The following is a 26,924-nucleotide window of genomic DNA, read 5'->3' on the forward strand; positions in this document are numbered from 1 at the left end:
GAAATTTGAAGAAATAAACCCTGATAACGAAAGATACACACACATACAAAAGGATTTATCCACTTATCCAAAAATAACACACAAGGGATCGAATTATATGAAGATGAAGGACTTTGAGGCAATTAGAGGATGTATTATGTTCATTATTAACAGTACCACCAAACCTGCATGAATTAAGGAAGAGTATTTTCAACTGCCGTTCCAGGTTTGGACACAATTCAATTTATGCATTATGTTACTTACTATTGCTGATTTTTTTTTTTTTTTTTTGACATGTGCTCTTTCATTTTATATTTGTTCACAAGTCGTTTTCATAACTACTGAAATTTTTGCACAAAACTATAAAATATGGCAAAGAAACAATATATTTTCGATCACTTTTTGAGAAATTTCTAATACTGGTATTTCGGTACCACGTTTTAAAAATACCGAATACCGGTATTGCAGTTTTGGTCCGATATTGCAATCCCTAGTAAGGACAGATTGCACAATACGCCCTTTTGACTTTTTTGCAGCTGTTGCATTTCATTGAAACGTAAATGCTAAATAGCGATAAAAATGCAAAACTATCAAAATATGTTACTTTTATTTATGTATAGTTAAAAAAAACATTGACAACAAGAGTGTTTTTGACTGCTCTATTTACCTGTGGGCAGACTCTCCTTTCTTTACTTTAATGTACATAAATGTGTTTTCCAACCAATAAATTATTAAATTTTTTTGAGGAGCTAAAAATACTCTCAAGATTAATCTGTCTATGCAAGTTTTCCTACCTCTTAATTGCAGCAAATACTTGTCAGGCGAAATTTAACCTTAGAAATTCACTTAGATTTTTAAATAAATTAAAAGGCATTGTTTAAAAGAAAACTTTCAAAATTACGAAAGTACCTTGTCAGAAAATACGCAGTTTATTTTAATGTGGAAGGAAACAAATGGGTCGTGAATGATGTCAAAAAATAAATAAATAAATAAATAAATAAAATAAAATAAAATAAAATAAATAAATGAAAAAAAAATGACTGCGTCGTTTTGAGTATTAAACCAATCCATCCCAAAAAATCCTTAAATCCCTTATCCTATCTGCGTAGAGCTTAGAATTTTTCTTCAAGGTTTTAGTAGTTAAAATCGAGTTTGTGGTTGAAAATTACAAACCGATAGTTTTTTAATGTTTCATAAACTTAGAATAGCACCGACAGTAAAGAAAAACTGGAATTCTAATTTATATGGCTTGAAATTATCCCCGCGTCATGTAAGATGCGCATATAATTTACAAGTACATTTGCGAACTAAGTTCCACAATACAACGCAAATATACTATGATTGCGTGTATTTAGGGATGGCAGCAAAGGAAGCAATAAATATACTCTAGATGAATAATGTAAACCTTTATAACATATACCAGTGACATTTGAGAATTATTCGACTAAAATGTGAGGAAATTTGCCTAATTTCCTGCTCTATTTGTGCCACACAAAGCCCAAAGGATTAAGAACCGTAGAATTAAAACAAAATTTGCAATTATGTTTAGAGGGTAAATTGCAAAACAAAAGATTTAAATGCAACAATCAGGACACTTGAAAATCATGTAACGTTGTAAGATCTTCTGAAAATAAACCAGAAATCAAGTTGCTACATGAACGTTAAGTTAAAAAATAAAATATTGCTGAAATATTTTTTTAAATAATTTATTCATTTATGATCCTGACTAAGCCCTGACGAATGTATTGCATTGAAAATTCAAATTTGTTTGAAGGAATACATGCAAAACGAGAAAGGTTTCAGTTTGGTGATGTTATATCAATGGCGTACTTAGCATGGGTGACACCCGGGGCGGTAATTTGTGGTCCCCCCCTCCCACACACAGAGACGCAAGAGAATGAAAAAAAATATGTAAAAATTAAAACATGAAATTCATGCAATTTTCAGAAAAAAACTATTTTTGTGTTATAACGCAATTTTAAGTTCTCTAATGTACAAAAAACAAGTAGCAGTGGATGTTCGGGGTTTAATAACTCGTCGGGAAAATTTCAAATTTGTAAAATTAAAAATGCATTTTAGCTTTATATTTTTCAAAAACTTGCAAATCCACGTAAGGGGTCACCCCCCAGACGGGTGACATCTGGAGCGAAACCGTTCCCCTCCCCTCAGCGCGACCCTTTTGACGCCACTGTTTACATACATATTAGGGATTGTAAGAGAATTTTGATTTAATGTTCTATAATTTCTTACAGAACCAAGAGACATTCGTTCAACTAATGCAACAGGTTCAACCGTCCAAGTATGTTGGATGCGTCCGGAGTTTGGACAAGTTCTGGGATACATCATCAAGTACCGTGAAGTTGAAAAACCTCATGGAGCGCCATCTTTTCTAAACATCACATCTAGTGCCATATTACAGTGTTCTACTCTCGTTGAGCTGAAACCATGGACGGATTATGAATTCCGTGTTTACGGATGGAATCGGTTCGAGACTGGACAAGGAAGCACTGTTGGGAGATTTGGAACAAGGCCTGACTGTTAGTTTTATGTTACTATTTTACACATCAATAAATGTTTCTGAACGGGAAAATTGTACGTGAATGGTCATGTTCTGCGGTGGGCAAATGAAGGGCAGTAACTGCAAATTGTGGTTTTTATTGAGCAATCACATTGTTTATTGTTCTCATTTGACTGTTTTGATGTTGTTTGATTTATCCCCCCCCCCCCGCATCCCTCTGCAGCACCACCGTCGACCGGCCTCACTATGCTGCTCATTTAGCGAAAACAACCTTTAGGTTGCGTCCATGTCATACACACACACACACTCATGCCTGCATACAGACACAATCACACGCGCATACATACACACACCTACACTCTCACACACACACTCATGCCTGCACACAGACACAAGCACACACGCATACATACACACACCGACACACACATACTCATACCTGCACACAGACACAAGCACACACGCATGCACACACACATACCCACACACTCACGCCTGCACACATACACAAACATACACGCCTACATACACACACGCACTCATGATTGCGAAAAACACAATTTGAATTCAAGATGTCAAAATCCAAATTAACTTATTTTTAAATTTATTTATTTATGTTTCGCATTTTTTCCATCTGTTGTACGACAGCTTGGTCGCAAAAGCTTGCTTATTTAGTTTAAAACAAAGGCATGAAAAGTAGTCCAGTTCCAACATTTCCCTATTTTTAGTATTGAATCCCAAACGCATTTCTTCAAATGCCTCGGAAACTCATCTCTGCAGATACTGCCGTTTACCTGCCCACGGCAGTGATTTGTGCTAAGTAAACTATGTTAAATTGTTTTATGAGTCACTCGCATTAGTTTTAAGATTGTGATTGGTTTCTTAGCAAACAGGGTAGAAAAACCGAATAAAGATCAAATATATTCTCAAACATTTCTTTGGCTACAGACCTAGATGTGTTGAAAAATATCCATGGCATTTTTAACACTTTTACTGGTGATTCCGATAATATTTGGGTTGATCTATGGTTTTTGAGATGGGGTTGGTTTTTTTATCCGTTAAAAGTCTTAAAATTAGCAATATATTTACAGAATAAAATCATTTTACTTCTTTATTGATATCTGTGTTGAAGAATTATTCAGTAGTAATTAAAATGAATCATCAAAACGGTGTTATTTTTTTCTTATTATTTGATGGATTATTTAAATACTTAATATATGATTTTAGATTTCTTTAAATTCTCCACAACGTCTTTCGTGATTTTTTTCCATCAAACATGCTGCTATCTAATAATGAATGTAAAAACGTATTTATATTTTGTGATAAACCATTTAAACTCCATTAAACCAGTAAACAACACTGTTTAGCTGATTTTAATGCGAGAAATACAGTAAAAGCATAAAATGAACTTATTGAAAATCATTTCGCTCTTTTATAGATTGTCAAATGAGTATTTGCCAACATGGTGAGTGTCACGTGTTAAACGAAGAGCCTGGCTATCATTGCGATTGTACCCCTAGCTGGTTCGGGGACGTCTGTGATAAGTATGATCCCTGCTCTGCTACCCCCTGCGAAAACTTTGGGATCTGCAGAAACATTACAAGCTACAAATATCGGTGTGACTGTCTTTCTGGTTTTTCCGGCCAAAACTGTAGCGACTTCAACCCTTGTGCTTTAAGACCTTCACCATGCCTTCATGGAGGACGATGTGAAAGTACTGCTAGTCATAAATACCAGTGCTACTGTAGCAAAGGATACTACGGGAAAACTTGTCAGTTTTTTGACCCATGTTCCATGGAGCCATGTAAAAATGGCGGAAAGTGCCTCAATGCATCCCAAGTGGATTACAAGTGCAACTGTTCTCCTGGATATACTGGTAATCATACTGTTTTTGTCTTCAGCCTAATGTATAATGTAAACTAAAATCCGGTTCGGGACAACAACAAAAAATCGTCAAATTTTGCAATATTTTTCTTATAATTTAAAAATTCTTTTCCGTTTTTTTCTGCTTAAAAGGACATTTTAATCTTGTTTGTATTATAACTAAAGTGAAAGATATAATTATTTTTGTTGCATGCATTTAATTTGCGCTAGCGCTTTTCCCCACAATGCAATTTTTCCCGAATTTTTGCACTCAAACTCTTATAAGTCAAGAACTGATAAAGATTAAGTAATGAAATTTAGGGCATATATTTTTCAATTAGTTTACTTTAATTTTTATTCGGCAAATTTGAAAAAAGAAAAACGTTTTCTGCAAAAAATATGATTAAAAAATAGATATATACACTGTAAAAAAATTCCGAAACGTTACAGAGTATTTCCGTGTAACGTTTCGGGACTTCAATGGTTTTTGTACACTTCCTGGAAAAATCACGTATCATAGTCAAAAAGTTTCCTGAATTACTACAACTTGCACAAATGCGAACTTCTCACTGTTGTGAAAAAAAGTTTTAGCTCCAAGTTTAAAGATTAACTGAACGTGTTCATAAAGTGTATTAGATTCTGATCGGTTACGGTATGTCCATGCTGTTTAAGCTCCCAAACGGAGCGAAAAAGTATGGACTACGTTGCTTTGCAAGAACTGCAGGCGAGTGAAATTCTCGAAACTTGCTTGCAATTCTGGCTTAGCTTTGGCTGTGTTTGCAATACTGCATATAGAACTTTCTTAATGAATCAAGAAGGTGCCAAGATATTTCACGACTGACTTAAAACAAGATGATTTCTGATCTTTTCAGGAAGCTTCCGGGATATTTTCAGGAAGTTTACTAAATTTTAGCGGAAAACATTCCTGGTTTTTGTAAGATATTTTACCGGCAGAAATTGGGCACATCAGCTGCCCATTATTTTCCAGGAACGTTTCTGAATCGTTTTTACACTGTAGATATATTCGAAATTTTTCTGCAAATATTTTTATTGAAGAAATGTTTTTTAAATCGCTGAATAAAAATTAAAGCTTAGATATTTGTGCATTATGTTGTGAAAAAATTTGAAAATTAACTAAGAATATTGTTAGTTTTAGTGATTCAAAGCAACCCCACTTAAAAAAAAATTATAAAAATATTTTTTTTAAAATTTTTTTGCCATGACTTCGCTTATTAATTAGATGGTCAATCAGTGCAAAAAATTTCAAAACTCTAAACTGTTTTTTTTTTTTTTTTTTTTCAAAATGTGTCCCGGCCCCTAAATTTTTCTTTGGCGCATGACAATCAAAACTGACTTGTTCTCATAATAAGCATATTACTGTCATGTTTTCTGGAACAGAATAGCGATTATTTCACTACATGTCTCTGCGTCTGATTATTCAAACATATTGTCATTTATATTAAAAATGTCTTTCCAAAAACGTATGAGACAGCATATTATTTAGATTTTTCTATGGTCGTTGATTTATTTAAGTGAAACCTTCCCATTAGTTATCACTTTTTGATTTAAAAAATACGCCAGAGCGCATTTACAGGAGAAAGATCGCGTCTTAAGATATATAACCAATGACAATGGGGTCGTTTCCAAAACTTTAAAAGTATTTTAAGAAAAAAAAGTTCTTTGTTAAAAGAACACGCTTAAAAACACAGGATCTAACTATTTTTTAAATAATTTGTTTAAGTTTACTATTTTTAAAAAATTACTTAAATCGGTGTGCTTTCATTGTTTACATTTCTTGCCGATGACATCATAAATGATGAAATGCCATTTTGTGTCGCCATTCACGGAGCAAAATGTTTAATTCGCATCTTTACCCACGTGTATTGGCTATGATATGGTTGATAGCAAGCGTAGAGCGCAATTTTAATTCGCTTCTTGATTATCATGACGTGGAAACGCGGTACAAAGATGCGCCAAAGAGCATCATTTTTGACGTCAGAAAGACCACGCCTTGTTTAAAAATCGGACAGTTTAAAAAATTAATTAAAAAAATAACTGCCGAGAAAATGAAACACTTTTTTGGGTCCATATTGTTTTTGAGCAATCACGATTGCTCATTGTTCTCATTTGACCGTTTTTGGTGTCCGTGCCTTTTTCAACTTGGACCAGAAGCCTTTGCAGCACCACGCCCGCCGTCCCCTGCTGGCGGCGCGGCGCGGCTGCTCCGGTTTTGAGCTATCCGCTTCTCATGGTCGGAGGCATCCATGTCCTACACACAGGCACGTTCACACACATACACACACACACACACGACTTCACACACATACACTCACACACGCTTACGTGCATACACACAGGTCTACGCACACACACAACTATACACACGTAACCGCCCAGGAGGAGAGGCAGGCTTGGGGGGGGGGGGGACAGGAGCCGTTTCAAGGAACAATAACTCCAATGAGTAGGGTCTCAGTTCGTGATTGCGAAAAATATAATTTGAATTAAAAATTTCAGAATTCAAATTAATTTTCTTTTTTTTTTTTTTTTTTGCTTATTCTATCATTTTCAGTGACTAAAAGTAGTACTTTTGACTGAAGGAAACAAACCCTTTTGAAGCCATAAAATAAGTAGCTTTTCTTGTTAAGCGGAAAAAGCATATTTTCTCAAACTATTTATTACCTTATTCAGCAAAACTAGAACGTACCTTTGAAAAATATAGTAAGATCAAAGTCATACTTGAAAAAAAAATGGTAAAACGAGTTTTTCCTCTTTACTCGTGTCAAATTGTGGAAAATACAAAATACAGATGAAGAAGGCAGAAGGTATTTAAAATAAGACCAATGATTTAGTGATACTGCTGTGGATACTTGTAGGCTCGAATTTAATAATGTGCAAAAGATTTTATTTTCAATTCTAAAGCTATGTTTTCAATTAAAAAAAAATGTAATAGCATTTTTACACCAATTTTCAAGGGAAATGATGTATTTTTGTGAATAGTTATTGAAAATTATTGTCTCACATTAGTAAAAAAATTTTATTCGAATATTTTAAAAGTTAGTAATGGGCTTGTTTCCTTCAGTCAAAAATACTGCTTTCAGTCACTAAAATTAAAAAAAAAAAAAAAAAAAAAAAACATGGAGCGAGAAAACATTTTCATTTTCCCAATGCTTAATTTTAAATTATTTTTTTTAAATGTTCGATTTTAAAAAATAAGGCGTGGTCTTTATGACGTCACAAATGATGTACTTTGGCGTATGCTACCGTTTGGCCCCTATTTATAAGAGCCAGCGCATCAGCTTAAGATCAGCGATTTTGGATTAGAGCGCGAGTTCGAGTGGTTTTCTTTTTAGCAAGTTATCGCGTTTGGTGATTTTTCACTGCGAACAATTATTAGCGGCAAGTGAATGGTTATTGAATAAAATGTTTTAGGCCAATTTGGCAAAACCCGTAGCTTTGCTGTGGTAACCCTAGCTGCGCAACAATGAAAGTTCCGGTCCAAAATGGCTAAACTTAAGCTGATGCGTCGGCCTATTTATATAGCGGCTCTAGTCTACCGCGTTTCCACGTTATGATAATCCAAAAGCGAATTAAATATTGCACTCTACGTTTGTTAATAACCATATCATTGCCAACACATGTGAATAAAGTAGCGAATTGTATATTGCGCTCTGTGAATGGTATCAGTGAACGGCATTTCCTAATTTGTTATGTCATCGACAGAAGCGTAAACAATAATAGCGCGCCGACTAAAGTATTATTTTTAAATATTTAACCTAGTCAAATTATTTTTTAAATGGTCAGATCCTATGTTTTTAAGCATGCTCTTTGATAAAAAAATACTTTTAAAACTTCGAGAACGACCCCATTATCCTTTGTAATGTGAATATTTATTTATCTTTTTAATTTCAGGAAAGCAGTGTGAAACTGATATAAACGAGTGCGATCCAAATCCTTGTAAACATGGTGCTACTTGTAGAGATCTCATTAATGCATTTCATTGCCATTGTCCTAAAGGGTACAAAGGAAAACGATGCCACCAAGTTGGTAATTTATCACATATTATATATTTTTCTTACAATGTGATTTTCGCGAATATAATCAAAAAGTATTTTAATTGTGTCCTACTTAAAAAGTAAAAACAAACATTAAATTTACACGATATATTTCTTTAGTTTTTTGAATGATAAGGCTTTAATTTTGAGGTTCATTAATTCTATAAACGTATATTTATCTTAGTTGTTAATACGTGTATTTTTATTAAGGTTTACTTGATTGCTTGAATGTAAATTCAACATATAGTTGCACAGTATAAGATTTTGATTCAATACAACAGAATAAAACTAATCACCATAAGTCACAAATACTAATTAGGCATTCAGTACAATATATCAAAATGTATGTAAATACTTAAAAGTCAAGATTAACTAATTTTGAGATTGAAAAATACTGGTACTTTGATATGCAATATTATTAGCAATAATCACATATATTTTCACTTCTTAAAAGTAGCAAAGAAGTTGGATTAGAACTCCTCCCCTCTCCTGTCGATGACTTAGATACATAATTTAATAAACAATGCCTTTTTTTAAGACTGAGCCATACGAAGATTTTACTTGTTGTGCTTGGGTGGGTGAGCTTGGTTTTTGCAAAGTTTATCAAAATACTGTTACAGAAACAGTCTAAAACTCTCCACAGATAGTTGAACACACCGCCAAAGGGACTATATGATAAGAAGTATCCCGCTGAGATTATGCTTTATTTTACACACAAGCAAAGAGGTTGCAGGACGGCAGACTACTTCACGAGCTCAGTCAATCATTACCTATGATTTTAACACACTGCACGGAATGACAAACACACGGTAAAGCTGTTCAAAGGTTGTACAGTGCTAGCCAAATTATTGCACTAAAGAAGTTTTTCTTTTGTCTTTTGTACACTATTTGTACTAAAATACTATTTATTTGCTGTTAAAGTACAGTACACACTGTACACTGATTATAAAGTTAATTACGTTATTTTAGCCTAATTTAATGTTTGCAGGTGACAGCACTGTCTACTTTGTTAATGTTCTTTGTTTATCTACCTACCAAGAACATAACCTCAATCAGCTTAAACAGTTCGCTAGTTCATTTTATTAGTGTGTTATGTCATATTTAAAGTTAGTTTTAGGTAATTAGTGAGTATGTGTATGTGAGTATATATAATAGTGAGTAGAAACAAATTTTTACCTCCTTTTTTAAAAAGTTAAGAAATGGTGTAAACCTTGTGAAAAGTATGTCAAAAAGACTTAAAATGCTCATCAAGAACAAGGGAATGCATACTAAGTATTAGATAATTATTTCACTGTTCACATGTGTCTATAGTTATGTAATCAATAAAGAATTTGCTTTCAAAAGTCTTAGTCTAATAATTTGGCTAGCACTGTACCTTTCAAATTTCCCGTTGAAGTGAATTCAGGCAAATGCCTTGTGCGCTTGAAACGCCTATTCAATGACATCTACTGCGTCAGGAAGGCGTTTCGTACTCTGTATTAATATGTGGTTTCGAGTCAGTCAGATCTGCTCTGTCTGTCCCCGAAGTTTAAAACATCCGAACCGGGATACCCTTCGCACATAGATAAAGAAGGTTTGTCCAACTGAACTGTATTAATATACAAGAGGACATCCAAGAAACTTTCAAGGAGTGGGCGATTAATTTCTATCAATTACCCTTTTATGCGTTCCCGAATTCCCCCCCCCCCTCCCCCCTCCCATCACGAACTGAAGATCGGATAAAATTACATTTTTTTTAAACTTTGAATTAAAGAAAAAAAAATCCATACAAGGGCTTTAAACCCCGTCTCTTTCCCTGACGTCGTGTCCTACAAAATGCTTTTCTTGGACTTCAACTTCAAAACTGTTCAACAGAAAAGTCTTCGAAATCACACTTATATCATTTAAGATAGTCTAAAAATGAGATTTCGGCACTTAAATTTCGAAAAAAAAAATCCGAAGATACATCCGATCGTTATCTCTAATGTAATAACATATGGGCTACAACTACGTTTTCGACTTCCATTCCGAAAAAAAAATCCTGTAAAGAGGTCCCTGTGGTAATTTTTGAATTGTTAGTACATACGTTATGTGTATGGAATAGTGCCAAAATAAATATCTTTAGATGTTAAAGGTACTAAGATAATTCATGCTTATCTGATGGGCATCATTTGGAGAGAGCCCGGTATCGTGATTCCGCAGGCGGGGAAGAAAATGGTGATAGCCCAACACCTTCTGCAATTCCAATACATTCTTCGGGAGCTGAAATATTTTGTTTAAGACATTATTTTGTACGCACATAAAATATTAGACTCGAATCATTTTTATATAGTTGCATCGAACAGTGGTTCTTCCGTCATAGGTGTGGTTGGACACCCAGGTTCAAAAATACTAGGTATGAACGGTGTAGAATACATTCCAAAATAATAATAAATCAGTTCAGATAAACTATTTATTTTTTATTTACTTTCCTCTTTTTCTTTAATCTCATCTTTATAACACAAGAAATAATATCACTCATGACCTTAATATACATGTTAGCTCAATCAGATTCATCAGCCACTATGTATATGGATGTGCAGCAATCGCCCCGAACATTATGTACATAATTAATACCAATTTAAAGAAAGGAGATTATACTTATCAATATCACATTTTACGAAGGAGATAGGGTCCCGATTTTCGAGTCGATGCCGACGGCACGCACCCATTCGCCACCAAAAGTAGCGGGTCAAACTCAAAGATAATACGAACTAAAAAGAATGCTTCACAATCCCCACGCCATGCCGATCTGACTCCCTTCCACGACGCGACCCCGTAGCATAAAAAAAACGTTGCCAAACGGGAGAAAAACTCCCCATTGCCCGTAAGAGACAACACAACTCGATGGAACTGGAGCGCCGCCACTTCGAGTGAAGTAGAGGCAAAGCCGATGCATTGTACGGATCGAAGTGGGGTGGAGTCGCGACGCAGAATGAGGTAACTGATCAAGATTGTAGGCGGGAGTGCTGCAAATGAGAGGAATTAACAATCGTGGTACTGGAAGTTACCACATCCTCCCCTTCGAAAGGATAAAAAAAAAGGAACTCCAAGTGGGAAGACACAGAAGTGTGGAACGGAGCATTGTCGAGGATGTACAATAGTGAGCCAAGGAGGTGGTAGCACCAGAACCCAGGGCAGAAGTTGTCGGCATACAAAAGAGACGAAAGTGACAGAGTCTCATGGTCAAAACGTGAATACAACCAGAATGCGGAAGAAATGAAAACAATATATACATGACAAAGAAAATCGTGTGGGAATACATTGCATGCGTCATGTGTACATAGGTATTTGGGGAATATAGCAAGCACTGAAAACCAAAATGACAAACAGAAACGACTTATATTATGATACATGTGACACCCTTCATTGGTACACATAACACAAAAATACTGTCATAAATTTTTCTCATGATTAAATAGCACATACTACACTTCATTCTGTCTTAAGCTGCAGGAATACCAATTGACAATTAAATACCATTTTAACAAATTGTTCCTGGAAAAAAATGTATATACATATAACAATTCAATTATGTACAATTTACACGTCCAACAATACATGTATGCAAAACAACAAGTAGAATTAAAAAAAAAAAAACATTTCGTACATGTGGTGGCCAGCCACAATTTGTAAAAACATATGAGAAGTACATACATAAGAAACATTACAATTGAGTACTCATAAAAATGTGTCAGGTAAAACCAGAATATGCAACAAACATATATGTACTAAAACCAGTTGCACAAAACAATATGGATCCTTAAAAAACAAATATTGAAAATATAAAAAATACCAAATGCATGCAGGAGGGAAAAGACATTAGCGCTGCAGAGACATTAGGTCGCACAGAGGACGGAATGCTAGGGATCCCAAGCAGGAATAGGAATGCTAAAAGATTTAAATGCACAATAAATAATACAAATCTTACGAATTGTTGCTAAGGCATTCACATAAAAAATATTGACTGTTGCTAAAAAGGAAAGATAACTTTGACCTGGGCACATAAATACATTTGGAGTGCAGACAGAAAAGATATATATTATGGCATATTAAGAGTACCAGGAAAAGTCCACAGGATTTTTGTATGGTTGAAATCCAACAAGTAGTGTGGCTGTTGAACACAGGAGCAGGTGTACCAGACGATCAAACAGAAGCCTAGGATAGCTTGAGCACACAAGTCCTCATGGCACGGAACGGGAAAAAAACATGCAGCTGACACACGGGCACATTGGAGCATATGGGGTCGCAGGGGTGTCTCACCATCACTGGGTAACCACAGCATAGGACAGGCCTCGTCCAGGTAGGAAGCCTAGATGATTGGATCCAGGGTGATCAATTCCGGAACAGAACATCAAGACTCAGATGAGGAGCAGGGCAGGTGGTTCGATGGGTCACTGTTGCAGACTTACGGTGAGCTCCAAATCATCCCGCAGGTCGAAGCCGGCACATGACACAGGGGCGTTGCGGCAGGAGGACTAGATGGGCTGCTTGGAGGCACGGGGACGCAAATTGTATCTAGCTGCTGAAGGAGCAGAAACTTGGATAGGGCTCGGGCTATTGTCATTTTCTGCAGAGGAGAGAGGGAGATTAGAGGCAGAATTCACTGGATTGTAAGGAGGAGGAGGAGTGGAGGCTGCAGGGGCAGTTATTGATGGGTTGCCGTTGGTTTCATTGATATTGGATAGATGGGGTGCCCGAGGAGGGACCAGCAAGATTCTATCAATGTGTACCTTAAATTTGTGGCTGTTTGGGATGTTGGATTTCTGGATTACAGCCACGACATTAGAAATCATTTTTAAGATGCAGTAGGGTCCGCCGTATGATGGTTTAAATTTGTCTTTTGATTTCAGATACACCAGGTCTCCTTTCTGGAATGTGCGAAGCTTTGCCTTAGGGGCTTGGCGTGCGTTCTGTCTTCTTCGCTTCACCAGTGTGTTCTGGTACGCCCTGTCGTAAATAACCTTGAGCTCGTCAAGTATTTTGTGCAGCTCGAATGCTGCATTGAGTGAAAAGTCTATGTTTACGTCGATGGTGTCTGTGAGTAAGGATAAGTTCCTCCCAAAGTGAAGGACATTAGGTGGAGTTTGAGTGGTCGAGTGCATGGTGGCATTGTAGATTGCTTTGTGGACTGCTATAGCATATTCAAAAGACTTGTTCTGAGCCATAAGGGCGTTGACTGAAGATTTGATCGAGGAATTGATCCTTTCGCTCAAACAGTTGGCTTTGGGATTGCCCGAACATGTGTGCCTCAACTGTATACGAAACAAGTCTTTAAAGGCGTTGAAGACTTCTGCAGTGAACTGTGGTCCGAGGTCTGCAAGCACCATCTCTGGTCTGCCAAATGTTGTCACATATTGGAAAAGCTTCTTGACAACGCATGTGGCAGAGGTGTTTTCAAGAATGTAGAGTTCGATGTGGCGAGAGAAGGCATCTATGACGGTTAAAATTGATTTCCCGTTTGAAAATGGGCCAAGCAAATCCATCGAAATTAATTTCCCTGGAGCGTTAGGCGTTTCAGGAGTTTGGAAAGGTGCCTGCGGAATCTTGTGATGTTTAGATTTGATACATATGTGACAGCTCGCTATGTAATTGATGACATCAACCGACATGTTCTCCCAATAGAACTTGTTTGACAAAATTTGATAAGTCTTCGAAACACCGAGGTGGGTGAGATGGGCGATTGCAAGTGCCTTGGCTTTTAACGTGTTGGGGACAACAATTTTGAAATCTGCATTAGTAGGATCCGTACAGGGTTTCTTGGAAAACAACAAAATTTTTCGTTCTGGGTGTATGCAGTAGTGTTTCCATTTCTCTAAGTTAGTCCGGTTTAGTATGTCATTGTAGATTCGAGAGAGCTTGGTGTCGTGGAGCAATTCTTTTAATAGCCCAGTTTCAGTAATTTCTAATTCAGCATCTCCTGTGGTGTCTTGAACCAAGGTAAGGACTGTTTCTATATCCTTAATTATGTTAGGAGGATGTGATTGGATAAGGTTGCATTCTGTGGGATCGGGAATAAATTGAGGGAGACTGGAGCTGGATATTCCTGCTTGCTCTGGTGAGATTTCAACAATTTCTGGTAGCATGACTTCATCTTCTGGCGTCAGGTCAACAACGGGAGTTATCTCGGGATCGGTCAGGATATTTTGGTTGTCAGCGACACTTGTCTGATTGCATGGTGTCCTTGAAATAAAGTCCGCTAAGCGATTTTCCCTCCCCGGCAGGTGGACGAATCTGTATTGGTATTCGCTCAAGCTGAGCAACCAGCGAGTTGTGAGGGATGCAGGTGATGTTGTTTTTGAGTAAACCTTGAGTGGGGCACTGTCGGACAAGATATAAAAGGCACGGTTGTACAGGATGAATTTAAATGCGTGTATTGATTTTACAATGGCCATAAGTTCGACCTTGATTGCAGGATACCTCTTCTCACTCTCAGAGAGAGTCTTGGAAAAGTATGAGACAGGTTTTAAAACGTCTTCCTCTTTTTGCATTAGTACCCCTGCAATTGCAACTAAGCTTGCATCCGTGTTAAGATAGAATTCTTTGCCCCAGTCAGGCTGAATTAGGAAAGGTTTCTTAAAAAAGGTATCTTGAAGTTTCATGAATGCATTATTACACTGTTTAGTCCATATGAAGGAAGACTTTGGGTGGGTGAGACAATTTAGGGGGTGCACCAGGTTTGAGTAATGGTGGATTAGGTTTCGGTAAAAGGCACACAGTCCTAGGAATCTTTTAAGTTGTCGCTTGGTAGTAGGGGGTGGAAAGGAGACAATTTTGGAGATATTTGCTTGAATGGGATGGATCTTTTTTGCAGAAATTTCGAATCCAAGATAGTTGATTGAGGATTTATATAGCTCGCACTTCTTCGCAGAGAGAGTCAGGTTAAACTTGGTTAAGACGGAGAATAATTTGGACAGTTTTCTTGTCATATCGGTGAAGGAGTCGGCACACAGGACAAAATCATCTTGATATGCGAAAATTCCAGGCTCATTTACTTCCTCTAGGACGCAATCTACCAGATTTTGGAAAATAGAGCTTGCGGTACGGACCCCGAAGCAAAGACGTTGATATTTAAAGGTTCCGAAAGGAGTGACGAAAGCAAAACGGTCTCTATACTCCTCAGGAAGGTGAACTTGGTGGTATGCACTTTGTAGATCAAGAGATGAAAAATAGCGGTATTGGGCAATTGCATTAATGATTGTTTGGATCTTCGGAAGTGGGTAGCTAGCATGGCAAATTAAAGCGTTGACCATACGTAAATCAAGCGCAAGCCTGTATTTGGGTGCGGTCACACCGTCACTGCGTTTCTTGACCAGGAGCATTGGGGAAGCCCACTCTGAATTTTCTCTGACTATTATTCCTGCTTCCTGGAGTTGATGGATTTGGTTACGCGCCTCTTCTATCATAGACTGTGGGAGTGGGAAAGGCAATGTGCGAATAGGGTAATTGTGGAGGAAGTTGAAGTTAACGGGGACTCTATCCGTGTGTCCCAAAGCCTTGAGTGATGTAGAAAAACATTTAAAATTATCACTCAACAGTGCTGACATTTCTTGAGCATGTTCAGGGGAGAGATGTGACAAATTAAAGTCCTGAATATTGAACTCTTCCTTTCTAAGATTGATAATTTCTTGGGATGCCTGAATAAAATTCATTGAGTGTTGTTCATTACCTTGTTTTATTTCCTCAATATCCTCAACAGGTTCTACAGTCCCCACTGTGGTGTTTTTGTTTAAATGAATTTTCTGTGAGGAAGAATTTTTAAGAAGAACATAAAATGTGTTCGTTTTCTTGGCAGGGGTAGTTGATTCAGCAGCATCACATATGGAGTTGGGGCGAACAATGCTTAGATCAGAATCCACGTTAGTATTTTTCAAAATAGGGGTAAAAAGCAGGTTGACTTCTTCATCAAATTTCTTGGGTTGTGTATGAACTTCTGCATATACAAACGAATTGGGTTCTAAGAATGTCTTTCTTGATAACATAACATTAACTGAATGACTGATAATTTCCCCACAACATTGATGATTCCCCTTTGGTATGTTTTTATGTGACCCTAAGGGGCATTCCACATTGGAAGCATCATGACACTTGTGAACATTGCCTCTTGGCTGACAGGAAGTAGTAGAGTGACTTTGATGAAGATCATTAAAGAAAAAGATGGGGATGCTTTGATTCTGTATTGTGATGGACTTTTGAGAGGGAAACATTTGAACATTATTTTTGGTCAGGAAATCCATTCCCAATATGCCATGAAAAGTAGAATCTGCACACAGGTCAATTATAAAGAAGGTGTTTTTGAAGAACTGCTGTTGCATTTTAAAAGAGAGTTCTACACATTGGCGAAAGTTTACGGTAGAATTTAGAGTTGAAATGGAAACGTTTCTGGCTATGTTCTTGTAGGGAATGTTATGCTTCATGTTTTCAAAAATGTCCGCAGCGACTAATGAAATAGTTGACCCAGTGTCCAAGAGAAAATTGAGCTGTGTGCCAGAGATATCAACACGAACGAGTGGTAAGGAAGAGGCTGAGCCAGACTGGCCAATGCCCGCATTTGCAATGAAATTCTTTTCTTTCCCCACAGGAGGAGAAATGACACCACTATCAAAACATTTATGAGTATGATCTGAACTTGTACATGGTGTGTCATGTGAAGTACCTTGAGTGATGCAGGAGGGTCTCTTAGCCTTAGCAGGAGACGTTTGAGTACCTGAATGAGTGGTGATTTTGATTGCAGCACTTGACTTCTTTTTGTTCAGAGACTCAGAAGCAAGTTGTGGCTCCCCTACATTGGGTTGTATAACCAAAGATCCCATGCCATCAGTTGGGCATGTCACAGGTGGATGAAAAAATGGATCCTTGACAGTGCGAATATCTTGCGGGATGAAAATAGTTGCCTCTGGATTATATCTGGTGGGAGGCGGTGCATGTATGTTAGGTGGAAAAATCCTAGGTGCGGTTAATGCACATGATTTCAAATTGTTAGACGAAGACTGGGTAGAATTATTAGCAAAGGACAAATGATGAATTGAGTGTTGCGAGTTGTTTTGATCTAGCATTTCCTGGCGAGAGAACTCTTGGTTTCTTGAGCTAAAAAATTGATTAGAATTTCTAGATTGATTATTGCCCCCTTGTCTGTTCCTTAGCTTGAAGCATTGATCTATGACATGTCCTGTCTTTTTACAGTAGGAGCAGACCCTGGGAAAATTTCCCTTTGAATTTTCCCTGATGTTGGTTCTCTTGGAATATGGTTGGAAATTTTTGTCGCCTCTGCGACGGTCATTGTGGAACCTAGAATTTGACCTGTTGTCTTTTGATGTAGAACTTTCCCTTGACCCACCTGTGATAACATTCGTGGACATGACATGAGAAGAAGAGCTACTCTGTTGTCGAGATTTAAGTTGCTCCTGGAGGAGGTTAACCTGTTCCGAGAGCTTTTGTATCTGTGCCGATTGGGCGGCATTTTGGGAGAGCAAGGATGCTTGAATAAAAAGTTCTTGCAGATCATTGGCACGAGCGACCGCTTCATCGAAACTTTCAATCTTAGCTTCTAAGAGCTTAATTCGTATGTCAGGGGGAACCAATTCGAGTAACTTCTGTAATTTAATTTTGTTGAGAGCCTCGCCTTGGGGTAAGCTGAATACCATTGACGTAACACGGCTAATTCTGTGAGCTAAATTTTTCATGGATTCGTTTGGCTTCATTGCCAATTGGTGGAAATCCGCCATGGTAACCCTTGCTTCATGTTTAAAAAAATCCTTTAGAGCAGCTAAAATCACAGTGTGATCCTTTGTTTTTCTGAGTGATGGAGATTCCAAAAAGAATTGGAGAGCAGCATTTTTTAGTTTACTTTTTAAAAATATAATTGCCCTGTCTCCTGACCAATTATTTACGTTGATGATGTCGTCAACTGTCTCGCAGAAGAATTCTAACTGGGAGGGATCACCCTCAAATGGGTCAATGTGGACCATGAAAGGAGCTGAGCTAGTGCTAGAAGCAGTCGAGGACTGGCCGGCATGCATAGCGAGTGCGTTGACAGCTCTTTGAATGCGTTTGGGGGGCATAATGATGAAAACAAATAAATTGTGTCACAATAATAAGTCGAAAAAAAAAATTTTAAAGATCAAGTCTGATGCTCATTGAACTGATGTGCAAGTCTTCTGTTGTCAGGGTAAGGAATGTGAAGCATCTCAAAATCATATTGTTTACCACCAAAGACTAATATGCATATATTTTCAAACTCACATATCTTGTAACACAATGGAGTGTTGGCATTCTTATATTAAAATCAACAATCTTCAAGACTAAATATTTCAAACTTCTGTACATGTAAATACAATAAAATGTGTGACATACTTGTATTATAATCAAAGATCTTCATGATCACAGCCATGTTGATTTGCAACAGGTGTGATAGCACATAGAATGCATTTAACTTCATTTAATCATTAGTTAATTCAATGTATTAAGTAATGCATATTTGAGATCATCAAATAAAATTTTGGATGTAAACACATCATGTCAATAACACATCAAAAGCACTTCATTTTAAAAATATAAATACATATTAATGCACAATTTAACCGTTCATTCAAGCATTCGGCTTTACCGCCGGGGCAGTATTGGCCGGCACCAACTGTGGTAATTTTTGAATTGTTAGTACATACGTTATGTGTATGGAATAGTGCCAAAATAAATATCTTTAGATGTTAAAGGTACTAAGATAATTCATGCTTATCTGATGGGCATCATTTGGAGAGAGCCCGGTATCGTGATTCCGCAGGCGGGGAAGAAAATGGTGATAGCCCAACACCTTCTGCAATTCCAATACATTCTTCGGGAGCTGAAATATTTTGTTTAAGACATTATTTTGTACGCACATAAAATATTAGACTCGAATCATTTTTATATAGTTGCATCGAACAGTGGTTCTTCCGTCATAGGTGTGGTTGGACACCCAGGTTCAAAAATACTAGGTATGAACGGTGTAGAATACATTCCAAAATAATAATAAATCAGTTCAGATAAACTATTTATTTTTTATTTACTTTCCTCTTTTTCTTTAATCTCATCTTTATAACACAAGAAATAATATCACTCATGACCTTAATATACATGTTAGCTCAATCAGATTCATCAGCCACTATGTATATGGATGTGCAGCAATCGCCCCGAACATTATGTACATAATTAATACCAATTTAAAGAAAGGAGATTATACTTATCAATATCACATTTTACGAAGGAGATAGGGTCCCGATTTTCGAGTCGATGCCGACGGCACGCACCCATTCGCCACCAAAAGTAGCGGGTCAAACTCAAAGATAATACGAACTAAAAAGAATGCTTCACAATCCCCACGCCATGCCGATCTGACTCCCTTCCACGACGCGACCCCGTAGCATAAAAAAAACGTTGCCAAACGGGAGAAAAACTCCCCATTGCCCGTAAGAGACAACACAACTCGATGGAACTGGAGCGCCGCCACTTCGAGTGAAGTAGAGGCAAAGCCGATGCATTGTACGGATCGAAGTGGGGTGGAGTCGCGACGCAGAATGAGGTAACTGATCAAGATTGTAGGCGGGAGTGCTGCAAATGAGAGGAATTAACAATCGTGGTACTGGAAGTTACCACATCCCCCATTCCCTAACTTTATTAAAGATGGTCTAAAGTTACGCTTTTAGGATTTCAATTTCGAAACTAGTAGTAGAACAGGAAGAGTTCCTGCATCTCGGCTCAAGGAGGGGATATTACTGCAGTGTGTAGGTAAAAAGCAGTAACTGAAAATATTTCATTTTTTTGCATATTTTTCACCGATGGTACGTTATCTTTACTGTACAAGCTCGCCTATTTGGTTTCCGCTGAAAAACAGGTGCGAAAAAAAACATCTAACTCCAACATTTTCCTATTGTTAGTATTGAATCCACAACACATTTCCTCAAATATCTCGAAAACTCATTTCTGCAGATACTGCCGTTTACCTGCACACGGTGGAATAGCCCTCATCCTTGTAACCATATTTTTAAACATAAAAACTCAGTAAATATCCGCACCTAATTATTATTTTTTCATAATATAAATGATAATACTTCCCTTAAATCCTTTTCCACAGAGCATTGTTCGATGGACACAACTTATTCCAAGAAAGGGGTGTTTCGTTGGAATGCAACGTCTCATGGGAGAACCGTGTCAATTGAATGCCCTTTCGGATCTTCTTATCCCGAAAGGGAATCTGCGACGGGTTCCGCTCGAAGAAGATGCTTCCTGCTATCCAATGGATCCGTCGCCTGGGGACCCGTCGACTTGGAAAATTGTAGAGAAGAGGTGATTATCTCATCTTGTGCGAGGCGCAAGACTTCTTTCCATTTTCAAATTTCTCCCTTTTGTGAATTTCTATTTCAAGTATAGTCACAAGCAAGTAATTGAAGCATTAAATATAGTTTATATATGAGGTGTTCACATAAAATCTTGCATTTACAAATAAAATAAATTCAAAAAAAAAAAAAAAAAAATGCTAGTACAAATTGAAACGTTTGAAAAAAAAGATCCTAATCTTATCAAGTATTTTTTATTGTGTTAATATGATTTATTGTGTGTATGGCAAGTTTTTTAGGTTAACTGGCGGGTTGTAAAGGGTAATTTTTTTAGAGGTATAGAACTTCAAGGTGTTAACAGTTTTATATGTGTGCCATTTTGATAGCTGTCATTTTGGTTTGCCATTTCATCATGAATAGACAACAAGGCGGTGCAATATGCTACACAGCGCGAGTCATAATTGTTTTATTGGAAGAAACGTTCAGTGAACGAATAATTTCGCGTAACGCCCCCGTGAATTGGCATGCAAGATTATGCGATTTAACATCGCTGAACTACTTTTTGTGGGGCTATGTGGAGTCTCTGGTCTGGCACCGATAAGCTGCAGACGATTGACGCCTTGGAAGAGAACATTCGCCACCTTATCACTGACATACGGACTCTATTGCTGCAAAAAGTGGGAACAAATTTTCAATGGGACTTTCTCCCAGCCAGCAGAAGTGGCCATATGCCAGAAATCCTATTTGAATAAAAATGGCAAAGAATCATCTTTCGAATAAAGCAACATTCATGGCAATTAACAACATTTAACTGTGTTTTATTTGAACCTAAGAATCTCTACCTCCAAAAAGAAAACATCCTTTAGTTACTTGCGATCGAAACCGCTGAAGTCGAATTGAGTGGCTTGGCTATGTAGAGATGCGCTTTGCATGGAGGTCGTGGTGAAGTAGGAAGTGAGGGTGACAAACGATGTTTTTCACAGTGTTCATTTTTCATAATTCTGAAGAAAAAGACAGTATTTTTACTTTGCGCCTGGTAGTAGCGCAGCCAAGAGTTACCCTGGGGTGAGGTGGGTTAGGTTATTAATCTTTATAAGGATATCAACCGTCACATTAGAACTAGCTATAAGTGTCAAAACCAAAGGTTTCCAGCATGTTGTCGGTCAATACTCCCCTCGTGGGGCCTTTTGAAGTTCCTTCTTCTTCTTTTTTTTTTTTTCATAGTCGCCACTTTCCGATTTCGATGTAGGACTTCAATTCATGAGGACCTTTAAATAAATCCCCAATTCTTTGTCTCTGTCTGCTGGAGTGACTTGTTTTAGTGTAATAACTGGGCTATTAGCAAAAACATCTGCATAGAATATCTGCATAGTGAATTATTCACGCTGTTGTCCTCTGTGTCATCAGGGTAAGATGAACTGTTATTAACCCAGGAACCCAATATTTTAATGTTTTTAAATGACAACTCTAAGGAAGCTATCTAATTGAGCTTAATGCCCTAAATTGTAGCTTAAGTAGCGATAGGTCCGCCATCTTGGAGCTAAATACCACTTTCTTCCTATGTCTGTTATGAAGAAGTAGCGTGTTTTGTTTCTTGGTTGTGGTGCTTCTTGATTGCGGTTTGACATGGAGTTAGAAAAAAACCACAATTATGAAGCAAAACACGCTACTTCACCATAGCAGACATAGGAAGAAAGAATCGTTGAGACCCAAGATGGTGGACGCATCGCTACTTTATTCTATGATTAATGGCAGAAATGCCGCAGACGGGCGTGGGATAAAAAAAAATCGAAGTTAACGCCATCCACACTCCTTTAACTAATATTGTACCATTGAGAGATAGACTGTTGTGTTGTTGATGTTGTGGCTGCATGATCTAGTCGATGCTAGATCATGTCTAAGAGTTTGTGAATCGATAAGAAGTCGTACACTAATAGCAGATTGGTCGTTAGATCTTCATACGTCAGTTCCAAACACGCAAGAAGGTTGGAAGGAGAGGCCTCAGCTGAAGCACATTAAGTGCAAGTCTGAAAGCTTTTCTCTCCGCTGGTAAAAATAAAGTTCTTAGTATGCCCACTCTTAAGTCTACTGATCTTGACCTGGATGGTTTTATCGCACCAAGAGCAAGGGGATTTTTCAGAATACCAGAAGTAAAATGGAGGCGTCTTAAACAGATTCCTATTTGATGAGATAAGGATATTAAAAAAGGAAAAGAAAAAAAAACATTGTGCATTAATGTTAATCTGTTTTTTTTTTCTTAATCGATGCAAGACTTAATGAATAACCTGAATATCATTTGAGGAATTTATTTAACACTATCAAACTTTGATAACTTAAATCGCTTATGGTTTTCTTCAAATACAGAAAGAACAGTTTTTCGTTATATTGTTATAGAGCTTCAAGCATGCTGAAGATTTAACAAGTGAGCTTTGGATGCTAACGAAAGATCCGAAACATTTAAATATTGAGCGGTTGGAAGCAGCAACAAGGCAAATCGAAGGCGTCATTGATTATGCTATCCATGATAAAAAGGTACAGACAAAAAAACTGCATTTTGTTTTGTTCACGTCCATAAATTTTCAGCAACTTTATTAATTAAAAAAAATATTATTTTTATTAAAATAAATGCAGCATGACTTTATCTTTTCTTTTCGCCTCGGAGTGTAAATTCGCAGTGCTATTGTTTATTTTAATTTGTAATACATAATGCAATAAAAATATACATTTTTGTGTTTTTTTTTAATTTGTTTTGAAATAATTACTGAATAAACCGAAAAATGCGTTTTAAATAGCAACTATTGAGTTTCTGAAAGTTTTACTGATGTGAAACAGTCTATTGTATCCTTGATATATGTATATTAAATTTGATTTTAATCTACAGTTTTTCGTATCTCCGTTGCTGAGAAATAATATACTTTCAATTTAAATTCATACTATAAATAAGTGAATGTTTAAATAATCATAGATGAATCAGTTTTCATTTACTATGTGCTCAGGCTGACATTTGTGGGCAGGCTTATTGCTGTCAACTGAAAACTAGTTTAAACTGAAAATGTATTTCATGTTCACATAAACACTAGCATAAGACTTTGGTAATTTGGTTAGTTTGATTTTCGAAAAATGAACTTTTTTAAATATGTATTTTAAAATCGATTTAGTGCCACGACGCACAGATAAGTTTGCTACAACATAATATATGTTAACACTTCAGAATAATAATTTCACACACTCTTTTTTTTCTTTTTATTGAACCGGGCTTGAAATTTATAAGAGAATATTGTGCCTATTGATCGGTGCTTAAATAACGAATATAATACGTTTTTTTTAAATAAATTTTAAGTACTTATTGAAACTGAAATTTTTTATGCCAATTTTTATACCAAATTAAATACATTTGAGGATTTCTTTTCTAAATTACGAATTATTTATTATTGTTGATATTATTAATATTATTTTGTTATTTTTCGAATTTTAAATTCGCACGTTTTCTTGTAAATGTAGGGGAAGACCTCCTATATTGGACCCCCCTAAGAGCAAGAGGCCTATGTCGATAATGCGCTTTCTTAATTGGACAGTAACAGAAAATGATATAATAACTTACATTTGACTGTACAGTTGTTCACTGTAAAAACGATTCAGAAACGTTTTTGAAAAGTAATGGGCCGCTGATGTGCCCAATTTCTGCCAGTAACATATCTTGCAAAAACCAAGAGCGTTTTCCACTAACACCTTCAGTAACCTTCCTGAAATTATCCCGGAAGCCTCCTGAAAATTTAGAAATCTTCTTGTTTATAGCCAGGCGTGTTTCCGGAACTTTAGAGCAAACATAGATAGGTGTAATATAATAGCTTGGCACTCTCCCGATTTTCTAAGAAAGTTCTATAACAAGTATTGCACACATGGCCAAAGCTAAGTCATAATTGCAAGTAAGTAATGAGATGTTTACTCGCCTGCAATTCTTGCAAAGCAATGTAGTCCATACTTATTCACTCCCTTTGGGAGCTTAATCAGCATAGACAGACCGTAATTGAGCTGATGCTGATACGCTTTATAAATCCACTCAGTTAAGTTTTAAACTGGGAGCTAAAATATTTTTCACACCAGTTATAAGTCAGCATTCTTGCAACTTGTAGCAATTCAGAAAACTTTTTGATAGTGATACTTGATTTTTCCAGGAAGTATATAAAAACCATTGAAATCCTGAAACGTTACACGGAAATACTCAGTAACGTTTCGAAATTTTTTTAGTGTTATGCAGGATTCGCAATAGAATTTCCTCTAAATTGGGCTAACTTCACGCAGTGTTAATGAACTCACTGATGTCATACTCACTTTAGTGTACTTTCATACACTAAATAATGCTTTGCACTTCCTCTCTAGGACAAATATTGCAATGCCAATTGTTTTGGGCGGTTTTTTGCTCCTTCTTTTGCTGCCTGTTCTGTTATGTGTGGGTTTTCGGTGTCGATGACGTTAGAACGTTTGCCGAAGTAGGTTTCCTTCTTCTGCCTTCCATTTTTATGCAAAGGTAATATGTGTGCCACCTTAACAAAATCATCAATAGAACCGACAATCATAACTTGATGAGAATTAAACACAGATTATTCGGGACTTGTATAAATTTTATCCGTACATTGTTCATGTGCATCTCGAACGGCTGACATCAAACACGTAGCAAGTTCACTTGGTAGTCTCATCTGGACTACAGACTTCTGACTTGTTGGCTGCAACGTTGCTGTCATTAAACAAAATTATACTAGCAGGTCAAACTTCTGTAATAAAGAATCCATACACAAAATATTGGTCACGCTTGCAGTTTGACCGTAAGAGTCTCCTTACAGTTCTCTTATTTAATATTGGGTAACGGACCTCAATAGATGTTTTATCATACACGTATCACAGGTTCGATTGAAATATGTGGCTAAGGGCTGCTAACGATGCTTAGTGTGTGCTTGGAAGAGGAAGCAGTACTATACCCTTATCGTTAGCCAAGATTATAGCATATTCCCATATCATCATTCCTACAAACAGCCAGGGCCCTTTCCATTATTTTTCCCGCCTAAGAACAACATTTCCCCTTTTAGACATCTTCTAAAACCAAGAATGATAGAAACAAACGTAGTTTGTAATTAAAAAAGAAATCAGCTTTCAAAAAAAAGTTAACGAGCACGAATTTCAGTCAAATTAAAAAAAGGAGGGGGGGATTTTATGTAACAAAACTGAAATTGAAGCTTCTGGCTAAAAAGAAAAGAAGAAAAAAATTGTTTTTATGAGGTTAAAACCTTTAAGCAACTTACTTAATAATCACCAGTGTGAATGTTTTAATAAACCTTAATTCATATTTTAAATAATCCTAAATTCGCATTTAAATGTCACCAATAAATTGTTTTCTATAGAAAAAAATAAAGAGTGTGTGTTAATTTCATGTTCTTAAATTAGACTTCCTGTCCCTGTAATTAATAAAATAACCAGTCAGCAAGTAACGTGAACAAGCACAAATTTCAATCAAATTGAAAAACTATATTTAACAAAACTGAAATTGAAGTTTATTGGATAAATACCTAGTTTTACGATTGGCAGCTTCTAGAAAGTGTGCTTGAAAAAAAAAAAAAAAAAAAGTCAAAATGAACTTCCTAAATTAGTACCAAAATATGCTCAAAATAATCCAAACTACGTTATTGAGTTACAACTATCACTTCTTTTATAACGTGATAAGTAAAAAGACTTGCTTAATTACATATTCTTATACTGGACCACCGGTCCAATATAGGGAAATTTGTTCGGTCCAATAAAAGAAAACACGCCATTTCTTTATTTATACCTTGTCAATAAGTTTCCTAATCCTGCTTGTAAATATATTGCTGTAATCCCCATTAAATACTGTTTAATATATAACTGTTAAAAAAATATTGTTTAATATATAAAATAATATTATAAAAGCAAGTTTCTCAGATCACATTTTTTAGCATTATTCTACTAGATATAAGTTCTCAAAATAAGATCAAACACGTTTTCAACACAAATCACATCGCAGCTCAAGCTATACAGATCGAAATGTGACGACACTTCATCCTCAAAGGTTTCAGACACAAATATTTGTATTTCCACCGGTAGACTGTAGCCCAGAATTTTACGCTAGATTTTAAGCCCCCGGTCCAGTTCAAGCAGTGGTCCAATATAAGC

General features: G+C 36.6%; 1 protein-coding gene across 1 annotated transcript in view; it reads left to right on the plus strand.

The window, feature by feature from the left end:
• LOC129230454 (uncharacterized) overlaps window positions 1–26,924 on the plus strand; it is a 99,647-nt gene that overhangs the window by 50,902 nt on the left and 21,821 nt on the right. The window contains exons 7-11 of the mRNA XM_054864852.1: window positions 2,232–2,516; window positions 3,936–4,373; window positions 8,270–8,404; window positions 20,540–20,751; window positions 23,136–23,273. Of these exons, the coding sequence (XP_054720827.1) occupies window positions 2,232–2,516; window positions 3,936–4,373; window positions 8,270–8,404; window positions 20,540–20,751; window positions 23,136–23,273 (1,208 nt within the window). The remainder of the gene's footprint in view (window positions 1–2,231; window positions 2,517–3,935; window positions 4,374–8,269; window positions 8,405–20,539; window positions 20,752–23,135; window positions 23,274–26,924) is intronic.

The sequence above is a fragment of the Uloborus diversus genome, chromosome 9 (assembly GCF_026930045.1).
Source record: "Uloborus diversus isolate 005 chromosome 9, Udiv.v.3.1, whole genome shotgun sequence".
NCBI lineage: Eukaryota > Metazoa > Arthropoda > Arachnida > Araneae > Uloboridae > Uloborus > Uloborus diversus.